At 43.8% G+C, this 18,011-nt stretch overlaps 1 protein-coding gene across 1 annotated transcript in view; it reads right to left on the reverse strand.

The window, feature by feature from the left end:
* Window positions 1–1,406: 1,406 nt before the first annotated feature.
* Window positions 1,407–18,011, reverse strand: part of PECR (peroxisomal trans-2-enoyl-CoA reductase) — a 28,353-nt gene continuing 11,748 nt past the window's right edge. Inside the window, exons 4-8 of the mRNA XM_082261961.1 lie at window positions 17,413–17,494; window positions 11,376–11,472; window positions 8,626–8,733; window positions 4,981–5,092; window positions 1,407–1,600 (exon numbers count right to left, since the gene is read on the reverse strand). Of these exons, the coding sequence (XP_082118087.1) occupies window positions 1,512–1,600; window positions 4,981–5,092; window positions 8,626–8,733; window positions 11,376–11,472; window positions 17,413–17,494 (488 nt within the window). The 3' untranslated portion in view covers window positions 1,407–1,511. The remainder of the gene's footprint in view (window positions 1,601–4,980; window positions 5,093–8,625; window positions 8,734–11,375; window positions 11,473–17,412; window positions 17,495–18,011) is intronic.

Consider the following 18,011-nt stretch of genomic DNA (forward strand, 5'->3'; position numbering starts at 1 on the left):
AATTTGGAAATCAAGGTCTGGAGGAAGAGTGGTGAGGCATGGAATCCAAGTTGCATGAGGTCCAGTGTGAAGTTTTCACAATCAGTGATGATTTGGGGAGCCATGTCATCTGCTGGTGTTGGTCCATTGTGTTTTATCAAGTCCAAAGTCAGCGAAGCCCTCTAGCAGGAAATTCTAGAGCACTTCATGCTTCCCTCTGCTGACCAGCTTTATGGAGATGCTGATTTCATTTTCCAGCAGGACTTGGCACCGCCCACACTGCCAAAACTACCAATACCTGGTCACATGATCATGGGATCACTGTGCTTGACTGGCCAGCAAACTCACCTGACCTGAACCACATAGAGAATCTGTGGGGCATTGTCAAGAGCAGGGTTCATCCAGGAGGTTGCTAGGGGTTCCTTGAGCAATGGCCAATTTCTGCCACTCAGATAAGTTCCCCCTGACACCATTAATCTTTTTAGCTATCTGGAAGAAGGTAATTCTTCCCAATGTCCACAAGTGTAAGGAACATTCATCCCATTGACCATCACACTAATGTATCATTGTGCATGTATCATTGTATATTTATCAGAGTTGTAAATATAGTCAATTTTAGCAGGGGTTCCCTGAGACCTAAAATAATTATTTCAAGGGTTCCTCTGTGTTGAAAAAGGCTGGTCAAGAAGAAGATGAGACACCAAACCCAACAATGCAGAGGAGCTGAATATACTGTACATGGACAGACTTTTCACTAAGCCAACATTTCTGTATTAAAAATCCTTTTATTTAAATGTTCTGAATTGATCTTATGTAATATTCTAATTTTCTGAGATACTGATAATTTGGGGTGTCACTAGCTGTAATCCATAATCATCAAAATAAAAAGAAAGAAATGCTGAAATATATCACCTATGTGTGTAATGAATCTATATAATATACGAGTTTCACTTTTGGAATCTATTGAAATAAATTAACTTTTTGATATTCTAATTTTTTGAGATGCACCTGTATGAATTTCATTTGTGTATTAGATGTGTGTATGGAGTTCAGTTTTTAAATATAGGTCCTGACAAAAGTGTTTATGGTAGGGTGGTGAAGGATAAGAACCCCCTTTTTTCTGCTATCTGGGGCTCCACTGGAGAGAAATGCCCTCGCCTCATGTCCTGATGGAAAACGTTTTACTAGACAGGGACTGGGAGAAAATCTCCAACTTCCAACAGAATTTCTTTTATTTTTTTTTAGAAGAGCAGGGGAGAGCTAGAGGCTCTGTTAGCTCTTTATTGTTGTTTGCATGTCTACAAAAGAAAAAAAAAAAAAATAAGAAAAACATTTCTGTCCGTCTTTCACTTTAATTGCACTTTAAATGTATATTTCCTAAATGAAGGCTACATCAGGTACTCTCAGGATGATTATACCCTGTAACAGAGTATTTCTGAATCATCCTTTTGATTTAAAGCAATTAAAAAGTCAAATTAGATACTAATTGTACATTGGCTGACAATTACGCCAAGCGTAGATGCGAGCAGTCGTCACAGCTTCGAAGGAGGGGCGTTGGAAAGAAGTTTCTTCAAAGTTTCGGCGTTCTCTCCCTCTGGAGCCTCCGGCCACCTGTTGTGATCTGAGGATGGGGACAAAAAGGAGACAAGTCAATAATAATCACCCAATGAATATTCACAACACAGCCAAAGCCCCAATTCTATGTACAGTGCTTTGCGAAAGTATTCGGCCCCCTGGAACTTTGACCTTTTGCCACATTTCAGGCTTCAAAACATAACGATATAAAACTGTAATTTTTTGTGAAGAATCAACAACAAGTGGGACACAATCATGAAGTGGAACGAAATTTATTGGATATTTCAAACTTTAACAAATAAAAAACTGAAAAATTGGGAGCGTGCAAAATTATTCAGCCCCCTTAAGTTAATACTTTGTAGCGCCACCTTTTGCTGCGATTACAGCTGTAAGTCGCTTGGGGTATGTCTCTATCAGTTTTGCACATCGAGAGACTGACATTTTTGTCCATTCCTCCTTGCAAAACAGCTCGAGCTCAGTGAGGTTGGATGGAGAGCGTTTGTGAACAGCAGTTTTCAGTTCTTTCCACAGATTCTCGATTGGATTCAGGTCTGGACTTTGACTTGGCCATTCTAACACCTGGATATGTTTATTTATGAACCATTCCATTGTAGATTTTGCTTTATGTTTTGGATCATTGTCTTGTTGGAAGACAAATCTCCGTTCCAGTCTCAGGTTTTTTGCAGACTCCATCAGGTTTTCTTCCAGAATGGTCCTGTATTTGGCTCCATCCATCTTCCCATCAATTTTAACCATCTTCCCTGTCGCTGCTGAAGAAAAGCAGGCCCAAACCATGATGCTGCCACCACCATGTTTGACAGTGGGGATGGTGTGTTCAGGGCAATGAGCTGTGTTGCTTTTACGCCAAACAAAGTTTTGCATTGTTGCCAAAAAGTTTGATTTTGGTTTCATCTGACCAGAGCACCTTCTTCCACATGTTTGGTGTCTCCCAGGGGGCATGTGGCAAACTTTAAACTACACTTTATATGGATATCTTTAAGAAATGGCTTTCTTCTTGCCACTCTTCCATAAAGGCCAGATTTGTGCAGTATACGACTGATTGTTGTCCTATGGACAGAGTCTCCCACCTCAGCTGTAGATCTCTGCAGTTCATCCAGAGTGATCATGGGCCTCTTGGCTGCATCTCTGATCAGTCTTCTCCTTGTATGAGCTGAAAGTTTAGAGGGACGGCCAGGTCTTCCTAGATTTGCAGTGGTCTGATACTCCTTCCATTTCAATATTATCGCTTGCACAGTGCTCCTTGGGATGTTTAAAGCTTGGGAAATCTTTTTGTATCCAAATCCGGCTTTAAACTTCTCCACAACAGTATCTTGGACCTGCCTGGTGTGTTCCTTGTTCTTCATGATGCTCTCTGCGCTTTAAACTGACCTCTGAGACTATCACAGTGCAGGTGCATTGATACGGAGACTTGATTACACACAGGTGGATTCCATTTATCATCATTAGTCATTTAGGTCAACATTGGATCATTCAGAGATCCTCACTGAACTTCTGGAGAGAGTTTGCTGCACTGAAAGTAAAGGGGCTGAATAAGTTTGCACGCCCAATTTTTCAGTTTTTTGTTAACAAAGTTTGAAATATCCAATAAATTTCGTTCCACTTTATGATTGTGTCCCACTTGTTGATTCTTCACAAAAAATTACAGTTTATATCTTTATGTTTGAAGCCTGAAATGTGGCAAAAGGTCGCAAAGTTCAAGGGGGCCGAATACTTTCGCAAGGCACTGTATGTTACTTATTGCTCACATTTTCAACAGTATTCTTGAACAGTGGTACTCAACCACGAGGCTATGACATGCTGCCTTGGCCATGGCCAACCTCCAACTGGGTCTTTAGCCAGCTGCAGATCCCCAGCCTCTCATAATGCCTCCCATTTCCCACAGTGCACCCCACACTTCTTTAGTGGACTACAGTGCTCTCCAACTTTACACAGCAGCCCCCCCTCCACCCACCCCAACCCTTGAAGTACCCTCCTGCCTTCAACAGTCCTCTGCAAGGTCTCTAGCCTCCTGGAGAGACACCCAGCCCCCTCCAAGGACCCTATCTCAAATTGTTTCCTCCATCTCCCACCAGAAATCTCATCCACTACAGGGCCACCAAGTCTAATGCAGATCCCCTAACCTCTCACAGGTTTCTCCAACGTCCCACCCAGCCCATGCACCTCTCCAGCCTTCTGGACACCTAACCCTCTCCAAGGACCACATTCCCTTCCAGAAATCTCATCCCCTACAGGGCCACCAAGTCTGCTGCAGAACCCTTAACCTCCCAGTTTTCTCAAACGTCCCACAGTGCCACCCCAGCCTACTGCAGAACTTCCAGCCCCCCCCCCCCCCAATGTGCCCCAACCTTCATCAATATCCCACCATACCTCCCACAATGCAGCTCAGGCCCTGCAGTACCCTCCAGCCTCCCAGGGAGACCCAAAGCCCCTTCGAAGGACTCCATTCCCGGGTGAATACAAATGCACACCACCGTTTTCACATATTTATTTGTAGACATTTTTGAAAACCCTTTATCATTTTCCTTCCACTTCCACAGGTGGACTCGATTTACTAATTAGGTGACTTCTGAAGGTAATATATTCCACTAGATTTTAGTTAGGGGTATCAGAGTAAAGGGGGGTGAAAACAAATGCACGCCACACTTTTCACATATTTGTAAAAACTTTTGAAAACCATTTATCATTTTCCCTCCACTTCACAATTATGTGCCACTTTGTGTCGGTCTATCACATAAAATATATTTATGTTTTTGGTTGTAAGATTTTAAGGGGTATGAATACTTTTTCAAGGCACTATAGTACATATCAGGTTGGTGAAAAGTGATATCTGTTGGTAGTGAGCTGCAGAACAAGTTAATGTAGAATTCCAGGCTAAACCTAACAAGTCCTAACAATGTCCCCTCCCTCCTAAAACCTATGCTGCCTTACCTGGGTTAAAAAGATTTGTATACTTACCCATTTTGAGTCCGGTCCAAACGCGTAATTTCCTGTATCAGCCAGTGGTGGTTGCAGTAGAGAGGAGAGAGCGCCGGCAATGGTTGGGGCATGGGAGCTATGGGTGGAATTACAACCCGTTGTCAGCGCTCTCTCTGCAGCTCTCCTCTCCCCACACTGTGACAGAGTGAGGAAAGTAATGCCAATAGCCGGCAAGTGTGCTTACATTGTGATCAGCTGTGATTGGACACAGCTGATCATGTGGTAAAGGGCCACTGTAATTGGCTCTTTACCCTGATCAGTGATCACTGGAGCACGCTGGGTGTGCGGTTCTGGGAGGACGTCAATAGATGCGCTCCCAGAGCTGGACGACTGCGTTGTAGTCGTCATTTGGATATAGCGCACTCGGCAATTGGTTAACCTGGAATTCTACCTTAATGAATGGATGATGGTACAGAAAGATTGCAATACCTGGCACTTCCCAGTGAGAGTGGTATAGACTTTGCCCGGCGTCCACCTTCACAGTCTCTCCGGTGATGAAGGAAGCGGCAGGGGAGAGGAGGAAGCAGACCATTGGTGAGATCTGTCAATCAAAGCGGGAGATTGGTGATAAAGTTTATGGAATGGTTGCAAGCAGTGGGGTAGTCAGGTATATACAGGCCTGAAGATCTATGTAATGACAGAATATATGGAGGATTGTACTGAAAATAATGCAGAAGTGGGCAAAGGTTATTTTTTATTAACCTACATAAGTCATTCAACTTGCACATGTTGGTAGAGTAACTCTTCCTATATAGCAGTGGTCTCTAAATTGCGGCCCTTTGCGTGCCTTTATCTGGCACTTGGGCACCATTCCTCCCACAGACACCAATGATGGGGTGCCATTCTTCCCACAGACACCAATGATGGGGCGCCATTCCTCCCACAGACACCAATGATGGGGCACCATTCCTCCCACAGACACCAATGATGGGGCATCATTTCTCCCACAGACACCAATGATGAGGCACCATTCTCCCACAGACACCAATGATGAAGCGCCATTCCTCCCGCAGTTATACCAATGATGAGGCGCCATTCCTCCCACAGACACCAATGATGAGGCGCCATTCCTCCCACAGACACCAATGATGAGGTGCCATTCCTCCCACAGACACCAATGATGAGGCGCCATTCCTCCCCACAGATACCAATGATGAGGCGCCATTCCTCCCCACAGATACCAATGATGAGGCGCCATTCCTCCCCACAGATACCAATGATGAGGCGCCATTTCTCCCACAGACACCAATGATGAGGCGCCATTCCTCCCACAGACACCAATGATGAGGCGTCATTCCTCCCACAGACACCAATGATGAGGCGCCATTCCTCCAGCAGACACCAATGATGAGGCGCCATTCCTCCCCACAGATACCAATGATGAGGCGCCATTTCTCCCCACAGATACCAATGATGAGGCCCCATTTCTCCCACAGACACCAATGATGAGGTGCCATTCCTCCCACAGACACCAATGATGAGGCGCCATTCCTCCCACAGACACCAATGATGAGGTGCCATTCCTCCCACAGACACCAATGATGAGGTGCCATTCCTCCCACAGACACCAATGATGAGGCGCCATTCCTCCCACAGACACCAATGATGAGGCGCCCTTCCTCCCACAGACACCAATGATGAGGCGCCATTCCTCCCACAGACACCAATGATGAGGTGCCATTCCTCCCACAGACACCAATGATGAGGTGCCATTCCTCCCACAGACACCAATGATGAGGCACCATTCTTCCCACAGACACCAATGATGAGGCGCCATTCCTCCCGCAGACACCCAATGATGAGGCGCCATTCCTCCCACAGATACCAATGATGCCTTGGCCTAACCGCTGGGGTTTTACCAACCCCCAACCTCACATGTGAATGGGCCCTAACACAGACAGCAATGAAATCTGACAGACGTTCTAACCCCTCTCTATTTTATTCCCAAAAAAAAAAAAAATGTAAAAAAAAGTTTCTTTATATAAACTTTGAACACTAAAGCAGCCCATAGATTATGCAATTTCCGTTCTTTTAATCATGGGTGGAAGGAAAGAAAATCTCTCAATTCCTCCATCAACACAGTCAGTGTTGATGGGGGAATCCCTCCCACAGCACTTATGTGTTCTGCCGATGGGGATCCTTCCCCGCCAGCAGAACACAAATGATCACGGCTAGCGGCTATAGCTGCTGTCAGTGATCGTATTAAAAAAATCCAACAGGCTGTTTGTACTGAAGTCGATCGATGGATCAACTTCAGTACAACACACCTGCCCATAGATGAAACCTATCTCTGCTGTCTCTGCTGAACCGGATGAGATTCAATCCACCTATGGCCGGCCTAAAACGTTGGCAAACCCTCAGCTGCTGGGGAAAAAAAAAATTCCCTGCAAGGCAATGTCATAATTTGCTAGTATGTATCGCATACTAGCATATTAAGAGAAACTTACCTTAGAGCAAAACCCTCCAGGGCTGCGCTGTCACCGCCGAGAGGGCTGACATCGTCCCCCCAGTCTTCTTTCCGGTAACATGAGTGGTTGGGGGTGCGATGATGTCACTCCTGCGCATGCCAGCAGGAGCCGCAGTTTAACCACTTAAGCCCCAGGCCTATTTCTGACACTTTTTGTTTACAAGTTAAAAAATTTTTTCCTAGAAAACTACTTCAAAACTCCCAAACATTATATATATATTTTTTTAGCAAAGACTCTGGAGAATAAAATGGCAGTGATTGCAATATTTTTTGTCACGCGGTATTTGCGCAGCGGTCTTTAAAACGCCTTTTTTTTTTGGAAAAATTACGAAAAATTACATTTCACTGCATTTAAAAAAAACTAAACAGTAAAGTTAGCCCATTTTTTTTGTATATTGTGAAAGATGATGTTACGCCGAGTAAAGAGATACCCAACATGTTACGGTTTAAAATTGCGCACACCCGTGGGATGGCGACAAACTACGGTCAATAGAAATCCCAAAAGCGACGCTTTAAAACATTTTTAACGGTTACCAGTTTAGAGTTAGAGTGTAGCTCTTTTTTTTAATTATTGCTCACTCTCTGGCGATCGCGGCGATACCTCACATGTATGGTTTTAACAGCGATTTCATTCGCGGCTCGACTTCCATATGCGCTTTCTTTCGTGCGCGAGCTAACGGTGACGGGGGCGGATACATTTTTTATTTTTTTTTCCCTATTTATTTTTTTAACTTCCTCACAGGTTTTTAAAAAAAAAAAAAAATCTGATCACTTTTATTGCTGTCACAAGCAATGTAAACATTCCTTGTGACAGCAATATGCAGTGACAGGTACTCTTTATGGAGGGATCGAGGGTCTAAAAGACCCCAAACCCCTCCACTGCACTTCCATGTATTCAAAACGCCGCAAACGGCATTTTTGAATACACTGTTTTTTTAGCAGCAGAGTAACCCGGACGTGACGTCATGGACGCCGCCTCCGGGTTACGTCATCGGAGACCCGATCGAAGCCGCTTGGACGTGCCGGCTGGGTGCTCTGGTCTCCCAGTGGGACGGGAGACCTGGGCAAAGCCGAGGAAGGCGGCGGGAGGGGGGGGGGCGGCTCTAAAACAACGGTACTAGCTAGAGGCATCACCCCGGTATAACAGCGCAAATCAGCTGACGTAGCCCTACGTCACTTTGCGGTAAATGGTTAAGGCTCTGAGACTTTGGACCTGAAACGAAGCCAAAGACACAAAGGACCCTTTTGCAGTGCGCTCCGTGGCCGCCCTGGAGATGTGTGAACCGGCTTTATTGAGAGTCGGTCACACTCTGTCATGCGAATTAGATGTGGTGAAACCCGCGTCCAATTTGCATAAGCGTGAACCCAGCCTGAAGGTCTGGGACCGTAAGCTGGACCTTCGGAATGCATGGTCACCGGCTGCATACACTCTGAATATCTCCTAAATGGTGCAAGTTTAGAAGATATTCACAGAACCTACAGGTAAGCCATATTATAGGATCACCTGTAGGAACAAGTGGTGTAACAGAGTTTAATACCAGTTTAAGACAACACAAACACTGGTGAAGCTCTAGCAGCACAACATGAGTCCATTATTGGGGAAATACCTCCTCAGGCAGTCCCAGTCTCTTGGCTGGAATATTAGGGATGTAGTTTTTAAACATAGAAACTCCCGACTCGTAATTCTCTACAGCCGTCGGTGAGAAGATTGTTCCCTGTAAAACAAAATTAAAGTAATTAATATGATGTTGGTAAGCAAACAGATACATAGTTTCATAGTTACATAGTTAGTCAGGTTGAAAAAAAGACACAAGTCTATCTGGCTCAACCAATAAAAAACTGTAAAGAAAACCCAACCATACAATCCCATATACACAATCCTATACCCGCTGTTGATCCAGAGGAAGGCAAAAAAACCCCAGCAAAGCATCATCCAATTTACTACAGGGGAAAAAGATTCCTTCCTGATCCCCCCAGAGGCAATTGGATGTTTCCTGGATCAACTTTACCTATAAATATTAGTACCCAGTTATATTATGTACACCTAGGAAAGAATCCAGGCCTTTTTTAAACCAATCTATAGAGCTGGCCAGAACCACCTCTGGAGGGAGTCTATTCCACATTTTCACAGCTCTTACTGTGAAGAAACCTTTTATTTGGAAACAAAATCTCTTTTCCTCTAGACGTAAAGAGTGCCCCCTTGTCCTCTGTGATGACCTTAAACTGAATAGCTCAACACCAAGTTCACTATATGGACCCCTTATGTATTTATACATGGAGATCATATCCCCCCTTATGTATTTATACATGGTGATCATATCCCCCCTTATGTATTTATACATGGTGATCATATCCCCCTTATGTATTTATACATGGTGATCATATCCCCCCTTATGTATTTATACATGGTGATCATATCCCCCCTTATGTATTTATACATGGGAGATCATACCCCCCCTTATGTATTTATACATGGTGATCATATCCCCCCCTTATGTATTTATACATAGTGATCATATCCCCCTAATGTATTTATACATGGTGATCATATCCCCCCTTATGTATTTATACATAGTGATCATATCCCCCCTTATGTATTTATACATGGGAGATCATATCCCCACTTATGTATTTATACATGGTGATCATATCCCCCCTTATGTATTTATACATGGTGATCATATCCCCCTTATGTATTTATACATGGTGATCATATCCCCCCTTATGTATTTATACATGGGAGATCATATCCCCCCACTTATGTGATATCCCCCCCAATCACCTCTTCTCAAGAGAGAATAAATTCAGTTCCTCTAATCTTTCCTCATAGCTGAGCTCCTCCATGCACCCCAACACAATATGAAGAAGAGAGATGCAAACAAAAAAAAATCATCTAACAGCCAATCAGAACATGCGAGGTGCTCTCTGGAATCCGGCTCCCCATGAATACACATAAATCAGATTATGTGCAGTGTCTTTAGCATTGCTGCGGTGTTTGCTGAAGAGCATCAGAAGGCCATAACTGGTACCAATTGTTGCCCTACGTCACTCTTTAATGCCTTCATGCTGACCACACACATGCAATTTTCCAAACATAGCAAGCTCCTGCTCCTTTTTAAAACGACAAGCGTCACGATTTGCCGCGATTGCAGCTCAATTTTTTGCAGCAAAATCCTGCCACGATTGGGGTTCCATTAACCACTTAAGCCCCGGAGGATTTGGCTGCTCAAAGACCAGGCCCTATTTTGCAATTCGGCATTGCGTGAGTTTAACGGATAATTGTGCGGACGTGCGACGCTCTACCTAAATGAAATTGATGTAATTTCTTTCCCACAAATACAGCTTTCTTTTGGTGGTATTTGATCACCTGTGCGATTTTTATTTTTTGCGCTATAAACAAAAAAAGAGCGAAAATTTTGAAAAAATAACAATATTTTTTCTATATGAAATTCTAAAAAAAAAAAAAAAAAAAGTAAAAATCAATTTTTTTTTAACATTTTAGGCCAATTTATTTTCTGCTACATATTTTTGGTAAAAAGAAAAAAATTGCAATAAGTGCATTTTGATTGGTTGGCGCAAAAGTTATTGCGTTTACTAACTACGGGAAAGATTTATGTCATTTTTATTGTTTTTTTTTTTAAACTAGTATTGGCGGCGATCTGCCATTTTTTTCGCGGGACTGCAACATTGCAGAGGATGGATCGGACCCCTGACTGACATTTTTGACACTTTTTTTGGGGTGACATTACTACAGTAATCAGTGCTATAAATATGCACGGTTACTGTAATAATGACACTGGCAGGGAAGGTTTAACTTTATTAGTGATCCAGGGGTTAAATGTATCCCTAGGGGTGTGGCTTGTGATGTAACCACAGAGACATACGATCCTACATAGCAGGACCATATGATCTCTGCAGTTACACCAGGGAGAATGACAGGCGGCTTTGTTTACATCAGCCGCCTGCCTTTCTCCCTCTCCAGCCGGAGATCGCGAGTGACCGGCGGACATCAGGTCACTCGCGCGGGGAAGGCAGGGAAAGAGCGGGAGAGCGCCCCCGGTGGCGCGCGCTCGCCCCCTAGAGGTTCGTGGGCAAGCGTTGTTCCGATACGTCGCTTTGCCGGTAGGGGGCTGACCGCCGCAGTACATAGTCGTGAGGCGGTCGGCAAGTGGTTAAGTAATGGAATTGAAAATGCATCCCGCGTTCTGCTGCGATTTGGAATTGCCGGTAGAAACACAGAAATTCCACACACGATTCTAATCGCCCATTGGTGAATTGAGCCTTAAACACAATTGCTGTTTGTTTGGCTGCAGATGATGACAAGTGACAAAGCCAGAGGAAAATGCTGGTTACCTACAGGAGCCACCGAGTTTATCCGGACACCGCTGTGAGCCCATTCTATGGCCAGGCTTTTGGTGAGATTGTCCACGGCGGCTCTGGCAGCTCCGGTGTGCCTGGGGAAGAAAACATAATGACATGATATGACTAAACTGCACAGAAAATCCAATTATATTCAAATAAAAAGTACAAACTTCAAATTACAGAAATATGTAACATGCTGCAGGCTGTGGAAAGCAGAGTCCTCTCTGCAGAGGTCCGACATCCCCCCTGCTGAGTCAGAACTAGAGCTCCTCAAATAGAAGTATGAAAATGAAAAAGATCAAACTCCGATTCAGCAGGGGGCGTCAGACCTCCACACAGGGACGACTGCCTTCACACAGCGAGCAAGGGTCCTTGTCTGCAGCATGCTGGCAGGGAAGAGGCTTTTCTACTTGGACTGTGGCTCCTCTTGCCACTTCAGTCAGGGAGCAAATTTTTAAATTTTCCCCACACGTTAAGCTGCACATTTTTGGCCTGAAGATTAGTTAACACCGACCCCCTTTCCCTCCCCTTTCCAAAACATTATACATTTTCTGAAAGCAGAGACCCTGAAGAATAAAATGGTGGCAGTTGCAATTTTTTATGTCACATGACATTAATGCAATGATTTAAAAAATAGAATAAAGTTGCACACAAGAGCAATATAGTGTCCATTTTTTTGTATCTTACAAAAAAGACAAGGCTGTGTCGAGTAAACAGATACCCAACATGTCAAGTCTTAAAACTGCATGCGTGAAAGTGACAAGCTTCAGTACCCAAAATTGTTCATAGGTGACGTTTTAAGCAGGGGTGTCAAACTTAATTTAATCACGGGCCGCATGAGCATTATGATTGCCCTCAAAAGGGCTGTTTGTATCTGTAAGACTAGATGTCCAGGGCATCCCCTACCCTTACATAAGACATCAAGAGCCTTTACACCATCAGAGGTTGAGTCCCCCACCATCCCCTACATCACAGTGCACCCCTCTTACCTTGTGCTGCTGCTGGGAAGAAGCTGGAAGCAGGCTTTGCTGGAAAGCAGAAAGTACAGGGTCTGGAGGAGGACCTGAAGCTCTTCTGCAGCAGCAGGAGAGATACGAGGGCCACATAAAAATGGGGGCCTTGTGTTTGACACATGTGTTTTAAAGGATAAGTTCACCTTTTGACAAAAAATAATGCAGGGGCCGGTGCATTCACAACATGTTACGTTTTACATCCTGAATATGGGTATAACAGGTTATGAAAGGTGTGCTTATCCTCTAAAGGTCTATACAGGCCATCAGTTTAGAGTTAACTGGGAATAATGGCCGCAGAATATCTGCACTAACGCTGACGTCCATTAAGATATAGAACATGTGTAGTGCAACCTCCTGTTTCGTATGTATGTATGCATATGGGCTATAAATAATAATTATTGTTATTAATATTTATTTAAATTAAATTTTTTAATTTGTCATTTTAAAATGTTTTTCTTTTTTCTCCATAACCTTATTGCTGTCACATGAGGGACCAATAACCCCCTATATCAGGGGTAGTGAATTAAAATTCAAGGAGGTCGGGTCACTAACATTTTCTTCTGGCCAAGGTTCGAATCTCAAGTCTGCGCCATGAAAGAATGTACGTGTCTACTCTCCTTTTTGTGGCGTAGTCATGCTCTGGCGCATTTCTTACAGTTTCCTCCACACACTCAGGTAATATTTACTGTAAATGTAAATGTCCCCAATAGTCTTTCCCCTACATCAGGTGCCCCTACCAGAGTAATTCATTACATTAGGTGCCTCCATAAATCAGTTGCCACCGTCAGGGTACCCCCTTATATCAGGTGTCTTAATCAGAGTGCCATCTTACATCAGGTTTTTTTATCAGAAGGCCCCCTTATATCTGGTGTCTCCCATCAGTGTGCCCCCTTACATCATTTGTCCCCATCAGAGTGCCCCCTTACATCGTTTGTCCCCAACAGGGTGCCCCCTTACATCATTTGTCCCCAACAGGGTGCCCCCTTACATAATTTGTCCCCAACAGGGTGCCCCCTTACATCATTTGTCCCCAACAGGGTGCCCCCTTACATCATTTACCTCGATCAGAGTGCCCCCTTATGTCAGGTGTCCCTATCAGAGTGCCCCCTTACACCAGGTGTCCTATCAGAGTGCCCCCTTACACCAGGTGTCCTATCAGTGTGCCTTTTTTTATGTTAAGGGATCAAATGATGGGCATATTGTATGTTAAGGGGCACGCTGATGGGCATATTGTATGTTAAGGGGCACGCTGATGGGCATATTGTATGTTAAGGGGCACACTGATGGGCCTATTGTATGTTAAGGGGCAAACTGATGGGCATTATGTATGTTAAGGGGTACGCTGATGGGCATATTGTATGTTAAGGGGCACGCTGATGGGCATATTGTATATTAAGGGGCAGACTGATGGGCCTATTGTATGTTAAGGGGCAAACTGATGGGCATTATGTATGTTAAGGGGTACGCTGATGGGCATATTGTATGTTAAGGGGCACGCTGATGGGCATATTGTATATTAAGGGGCAGACTGATGGGCCTATTGTATGTTAAGGGGCAAACTGATGGGCATTATGTATGTTAAGGGGTACGCTGATGGGCATATTGTATGTTAAGGGGCACGCTGATGGGCCTATTGTATGTTAAGGGGCATGCTGATGGGCATATTTTATGTTAAGGGACACCCTGATGGGCATATTTTATGTTAAGGGACACCCTGATGGGCATATGGTATGTTAAGGGGCACGCTGATGGGCATATTGTATGTTAAGGGGCACGCTGATGGGCATATTGTATGTTAAGGGACACCCTGATGGGCATATTGTATGTTAAGGGGCAAACTGATGGGCATTATGTATGTTAAGGGGTACGCTGATGGGCATATTGTATGTTAAGGGGCACATTTTGCTGTGCCCATCAGCGTGCCCCTTCACAGAAAGCATGCCCATCAGTGTGCCCCTGTAAATATCACACCACACATACCTTGAGGCAGGCAGTAAGTGGGAGCCAGCAGAGGTAGCAAGCTACAGGGAGGCTCGCGGCTGGCAAGGAGTAGGAGCCGGAGATGCAGAATAAGGAGCAGTGGGGGGCAAGGTGATGTCTCTCCTTACCTTGCAGCCCAGCTGGGAGCTGCGAGATAGTCAGCAGCAGGGGGTGTGGCGCACACGCAGCGTCATTGGTCCCAGCAACCAATGACTGCAGAGCGGAGATGTGGCACTTTGCACTGGCAGCCTGAGGGTCCGGAAGGGAGCATTGATAGGTCCGTATCCGGACCGCGGGCCACCATTTAATGACGGCTGTCCTATATGATAGCATTAAGATTGCGACAGGTGCAATTGTTTGCGTAGTGGGGGGTGGGCGGGCACTATGTTCTGGGGGTGGTAGAAGTGATCAGGTGCCTTCACAGCCGCTGGAATCACTTCCATCTGAAAGCCGACAGTCGGTATGACCAGAGGCTGTTACAGAAGCTGGGAGTGGGTTTAAAACCCATTGATATTGATATCAGGAGCCGTTTATAAAACGGCACTGAAACTGAAGAAGTTAAAAAGAAACAAAAAAACTTTAGGACTTTGAACATCTTTTTTTTTGTACCTGGAATGTATTTGGCTTCTAGAAACTAAAAATATAGTAAATAAAAAAAAAAAAAATATATATATATATATATATATATATATATATATATATATATATATATAAATAATAATAATAATAATATAGCGTATACAATTGTGACACAAGTCATGTTGTAAAATTATTTTTTCTTTTCAATCTGCAGCCGCTGAAGTTTTCTGTAAAATGCAATATGGCCACCTGGAGGCGTTCTGTACACAGAAATGTAATTTCCTGCTTGTGCGATTGGCTCACTGATTTTCCCAAAAGTCTGCACTAAGATACAAGTCAGATTTTGGGCATCCCCTGCAACAAAAATATCATTTTTGGTGAGATACTCCTAAAGGGAAATCACGTCTAAAGGGATGCAGACCCTGCCACTTTCCTCATTACAGCCCTGCGGGTGCAGCAGCTGACTGATAATTATGAAACCACTCCCATTAGACTCCCTGTCCACAGGGACACAGAGTAGCTTTAGATTTCTTCAGAATAACAACAAAAAGGTAGGAATTTGCAACAAAGTTTGTGAAAATCCCTGCAATGTACAGAGATCACCCAGAGGGGGGTGTTTTTTTTTTTTTTTCTCAACAAAAAAGTGGAGTTACACTTTAATAACATTACCACCGGAGGATTTTCCCGCTTTATGTCCAGGCCACTTTTTGCAACTTGGCACTGCGCAAATTTAACTGACAATTGCGCGGTCATGGAACGCCGTAACCCAAACGAAATTTACGTCCTTTTTTTCCCACAAACAGAGCTTCCTTTTGGTGGTATTTGATATTCTGTGCGCTTTTCATTTTTTGCGATATGAATAAAAAAAGAGCGGAAATTTTGCAAAAAAATTAACATTTTCTACTTTGACAGTTAAAAAATATCCAATATATTCAATTTTTGTCATATATTTAGGCCAAAATGTATTTAGGTACATGGCTTTGACAAAAAAATCCTCAATGAGTGTATTTTTAACAGCTTTAAGACCAGAAGATTTTACCCCATTCCTGACCAGGCTATATTTTGTGATTCGGCACTGCGTTACTTTAACTGACAATTGCGCGGTCATGCAACGCTGTAACCAAATGAAATTGATGTCCTTTTTTTCCCCACAGAGCTTTCTTTTGGTGGTATTTGATCACCTCTGCGATTTTTACTTTTTGCGCTATAAACAAAAAAAGAGCGACAATTTTGAAAAAATAACAATATTTTTCCCCTTTTTTTTTTTTTATAGGGAATTCCCCCCCCCCCCCCAAAAAAATGTAAAAATCTAAATTTAACATTTTAGGGCAATATGTTTTCTGCTACATATTTTTGTTAAAAAAAAAAAATCATAAAAAGCGTATTTTGATTGGTTTGCGCAAAAGTTATCGCGTTTACTAACTACAGGAAAGATTTATGTCATTTTTATTGTTTATTTTTTTTTTTTTTACTAGTAATGGCGGTGATCTGCGATTTTTTTTTTGCGGAACTGCGACATTGCGGAGGACAAATCGGACCCCTAACTGACATTTGACACTTTTGGGGGTACCAGTGACATTACTACAGTAATCAGTGCTAAAACTATGCACTGTTACTGTAATAATGACACTGGCAGGGAAGGGGTTAAATGTATGCCTGGTGCTTACTGACGTGTGTGGGGGGAGGGGATTGTGTGACACAGATCGGAGGTTCAGCTATGATGAATCCTGCAATCTGTCCCTGCCTGTCACATAGGAGATCCGCCCGCTTTGTTTACACAAGCGGGCGGATTTCCTCACTCGATCCCCGACGATCGGGGAAGAGCGGCGGTGATCACCGCCCCTCCTCCCCTGGCTCGACTCCCGCTGTGTCTGAATACAGCGGGAGCGAGCCTCCGGCGGCGTGCGCGTGCCGCTGAGAGGGGGCGTTGTCCAGCGACTTAGGTTTACGTCGCTGGACGATAACGAGCCACTTTGCCGCAGTACGCTCAATGTGAGCGGCCGGCAAGTGGTTAAGATATAATTCTTATACTGAACCAAAACAAGTAAAGCGTGTGACTACACATCCAGCAGAATATTCTGTAGGAGAGGCGGTGTACAGATTTATAGGATGGTGTACAACAGGCATCACTAAATGGCGGACCGTGGTCCGGATCCGGCCCAGTTAATGTCTCATCCAGACCACCGGTCCCACCCTTTAGAGTCGTTATGCCCACAGCCATCACCACTGCCATTCTCACAGAGCCAACAGCTGGAGGCAGGACAGCTATAGACAGAGGGCGGGGGCTACTCAAGTTAACAAGCAGGTGATTGGTTGCAAGGATGCAGGTAGGTCATCGCACAAACATGCAATTCGGACCTCTGCTGGAAGAATATTTTACTGACTGGACCTTTGTAAATTTTAATTCAATACCCCTGGTGTACAAGATTCAGAGAAGCTTCTAGAAAGATTTACACTTACGACATTCCAGGAAAGCCCTTCCACATGTCAGCCACAATATTCACAATGGCTCCTCCATGTTCCCTCATCCAGGCATTGTACACTGCACAGGGACAAAGGTTGGCAATTAATAATCACCGAAATCTCAATGAAGCTTTAATATGTTACCGTCATTTCAAAAGTCATTTTCAATATTTTTTTTTTTAATATCTGCAGCGTTCGCAAAAATATTCCCTGGTGATCCTGCCATGAACGTCCTAGTTCAGGCACTTCCTGTTGTAGGGTGACAAGTGTTTTGGAAAAAATACAATTTACTGTTTAGTTTTTTTTAAATGCAGTGAAGTTAGCCCAATTTTTTGTATATTGTGAAAGATGATGTCACGCAGAGTAAATAGATACCCAACATGTTACTGTTTAAAATTGCACACATCCGCGAAATGGCGAAAAGCTAAGCTACATAAAGATCTCCACAGGCAATGCTTTAAAACTTTTTTAACAGTTACCAGTTTAGAGTTACAGAGGAGATCTTTTTTTTAGAATTATTGCTCTCGCTCTGGCGATCCCTTACAAGTGTGGTTTGAACACCGTTTTCATTTGTCGGCACGACTTCCGTATGAGTT

Source organism: Pelophylax lessonae, assembly GCF_965119305.1.
Source record: "Pelophylax lessonae genome assembly, chromosome: 6".
In the NCBI taxonomy this organism is placed as follows: domain Eukaryota; kingdom Metazoa; phylum Chordata; class Amphibia; order Anura; family Ranidae; genus Pelophylax; species Pelophylax lessonae.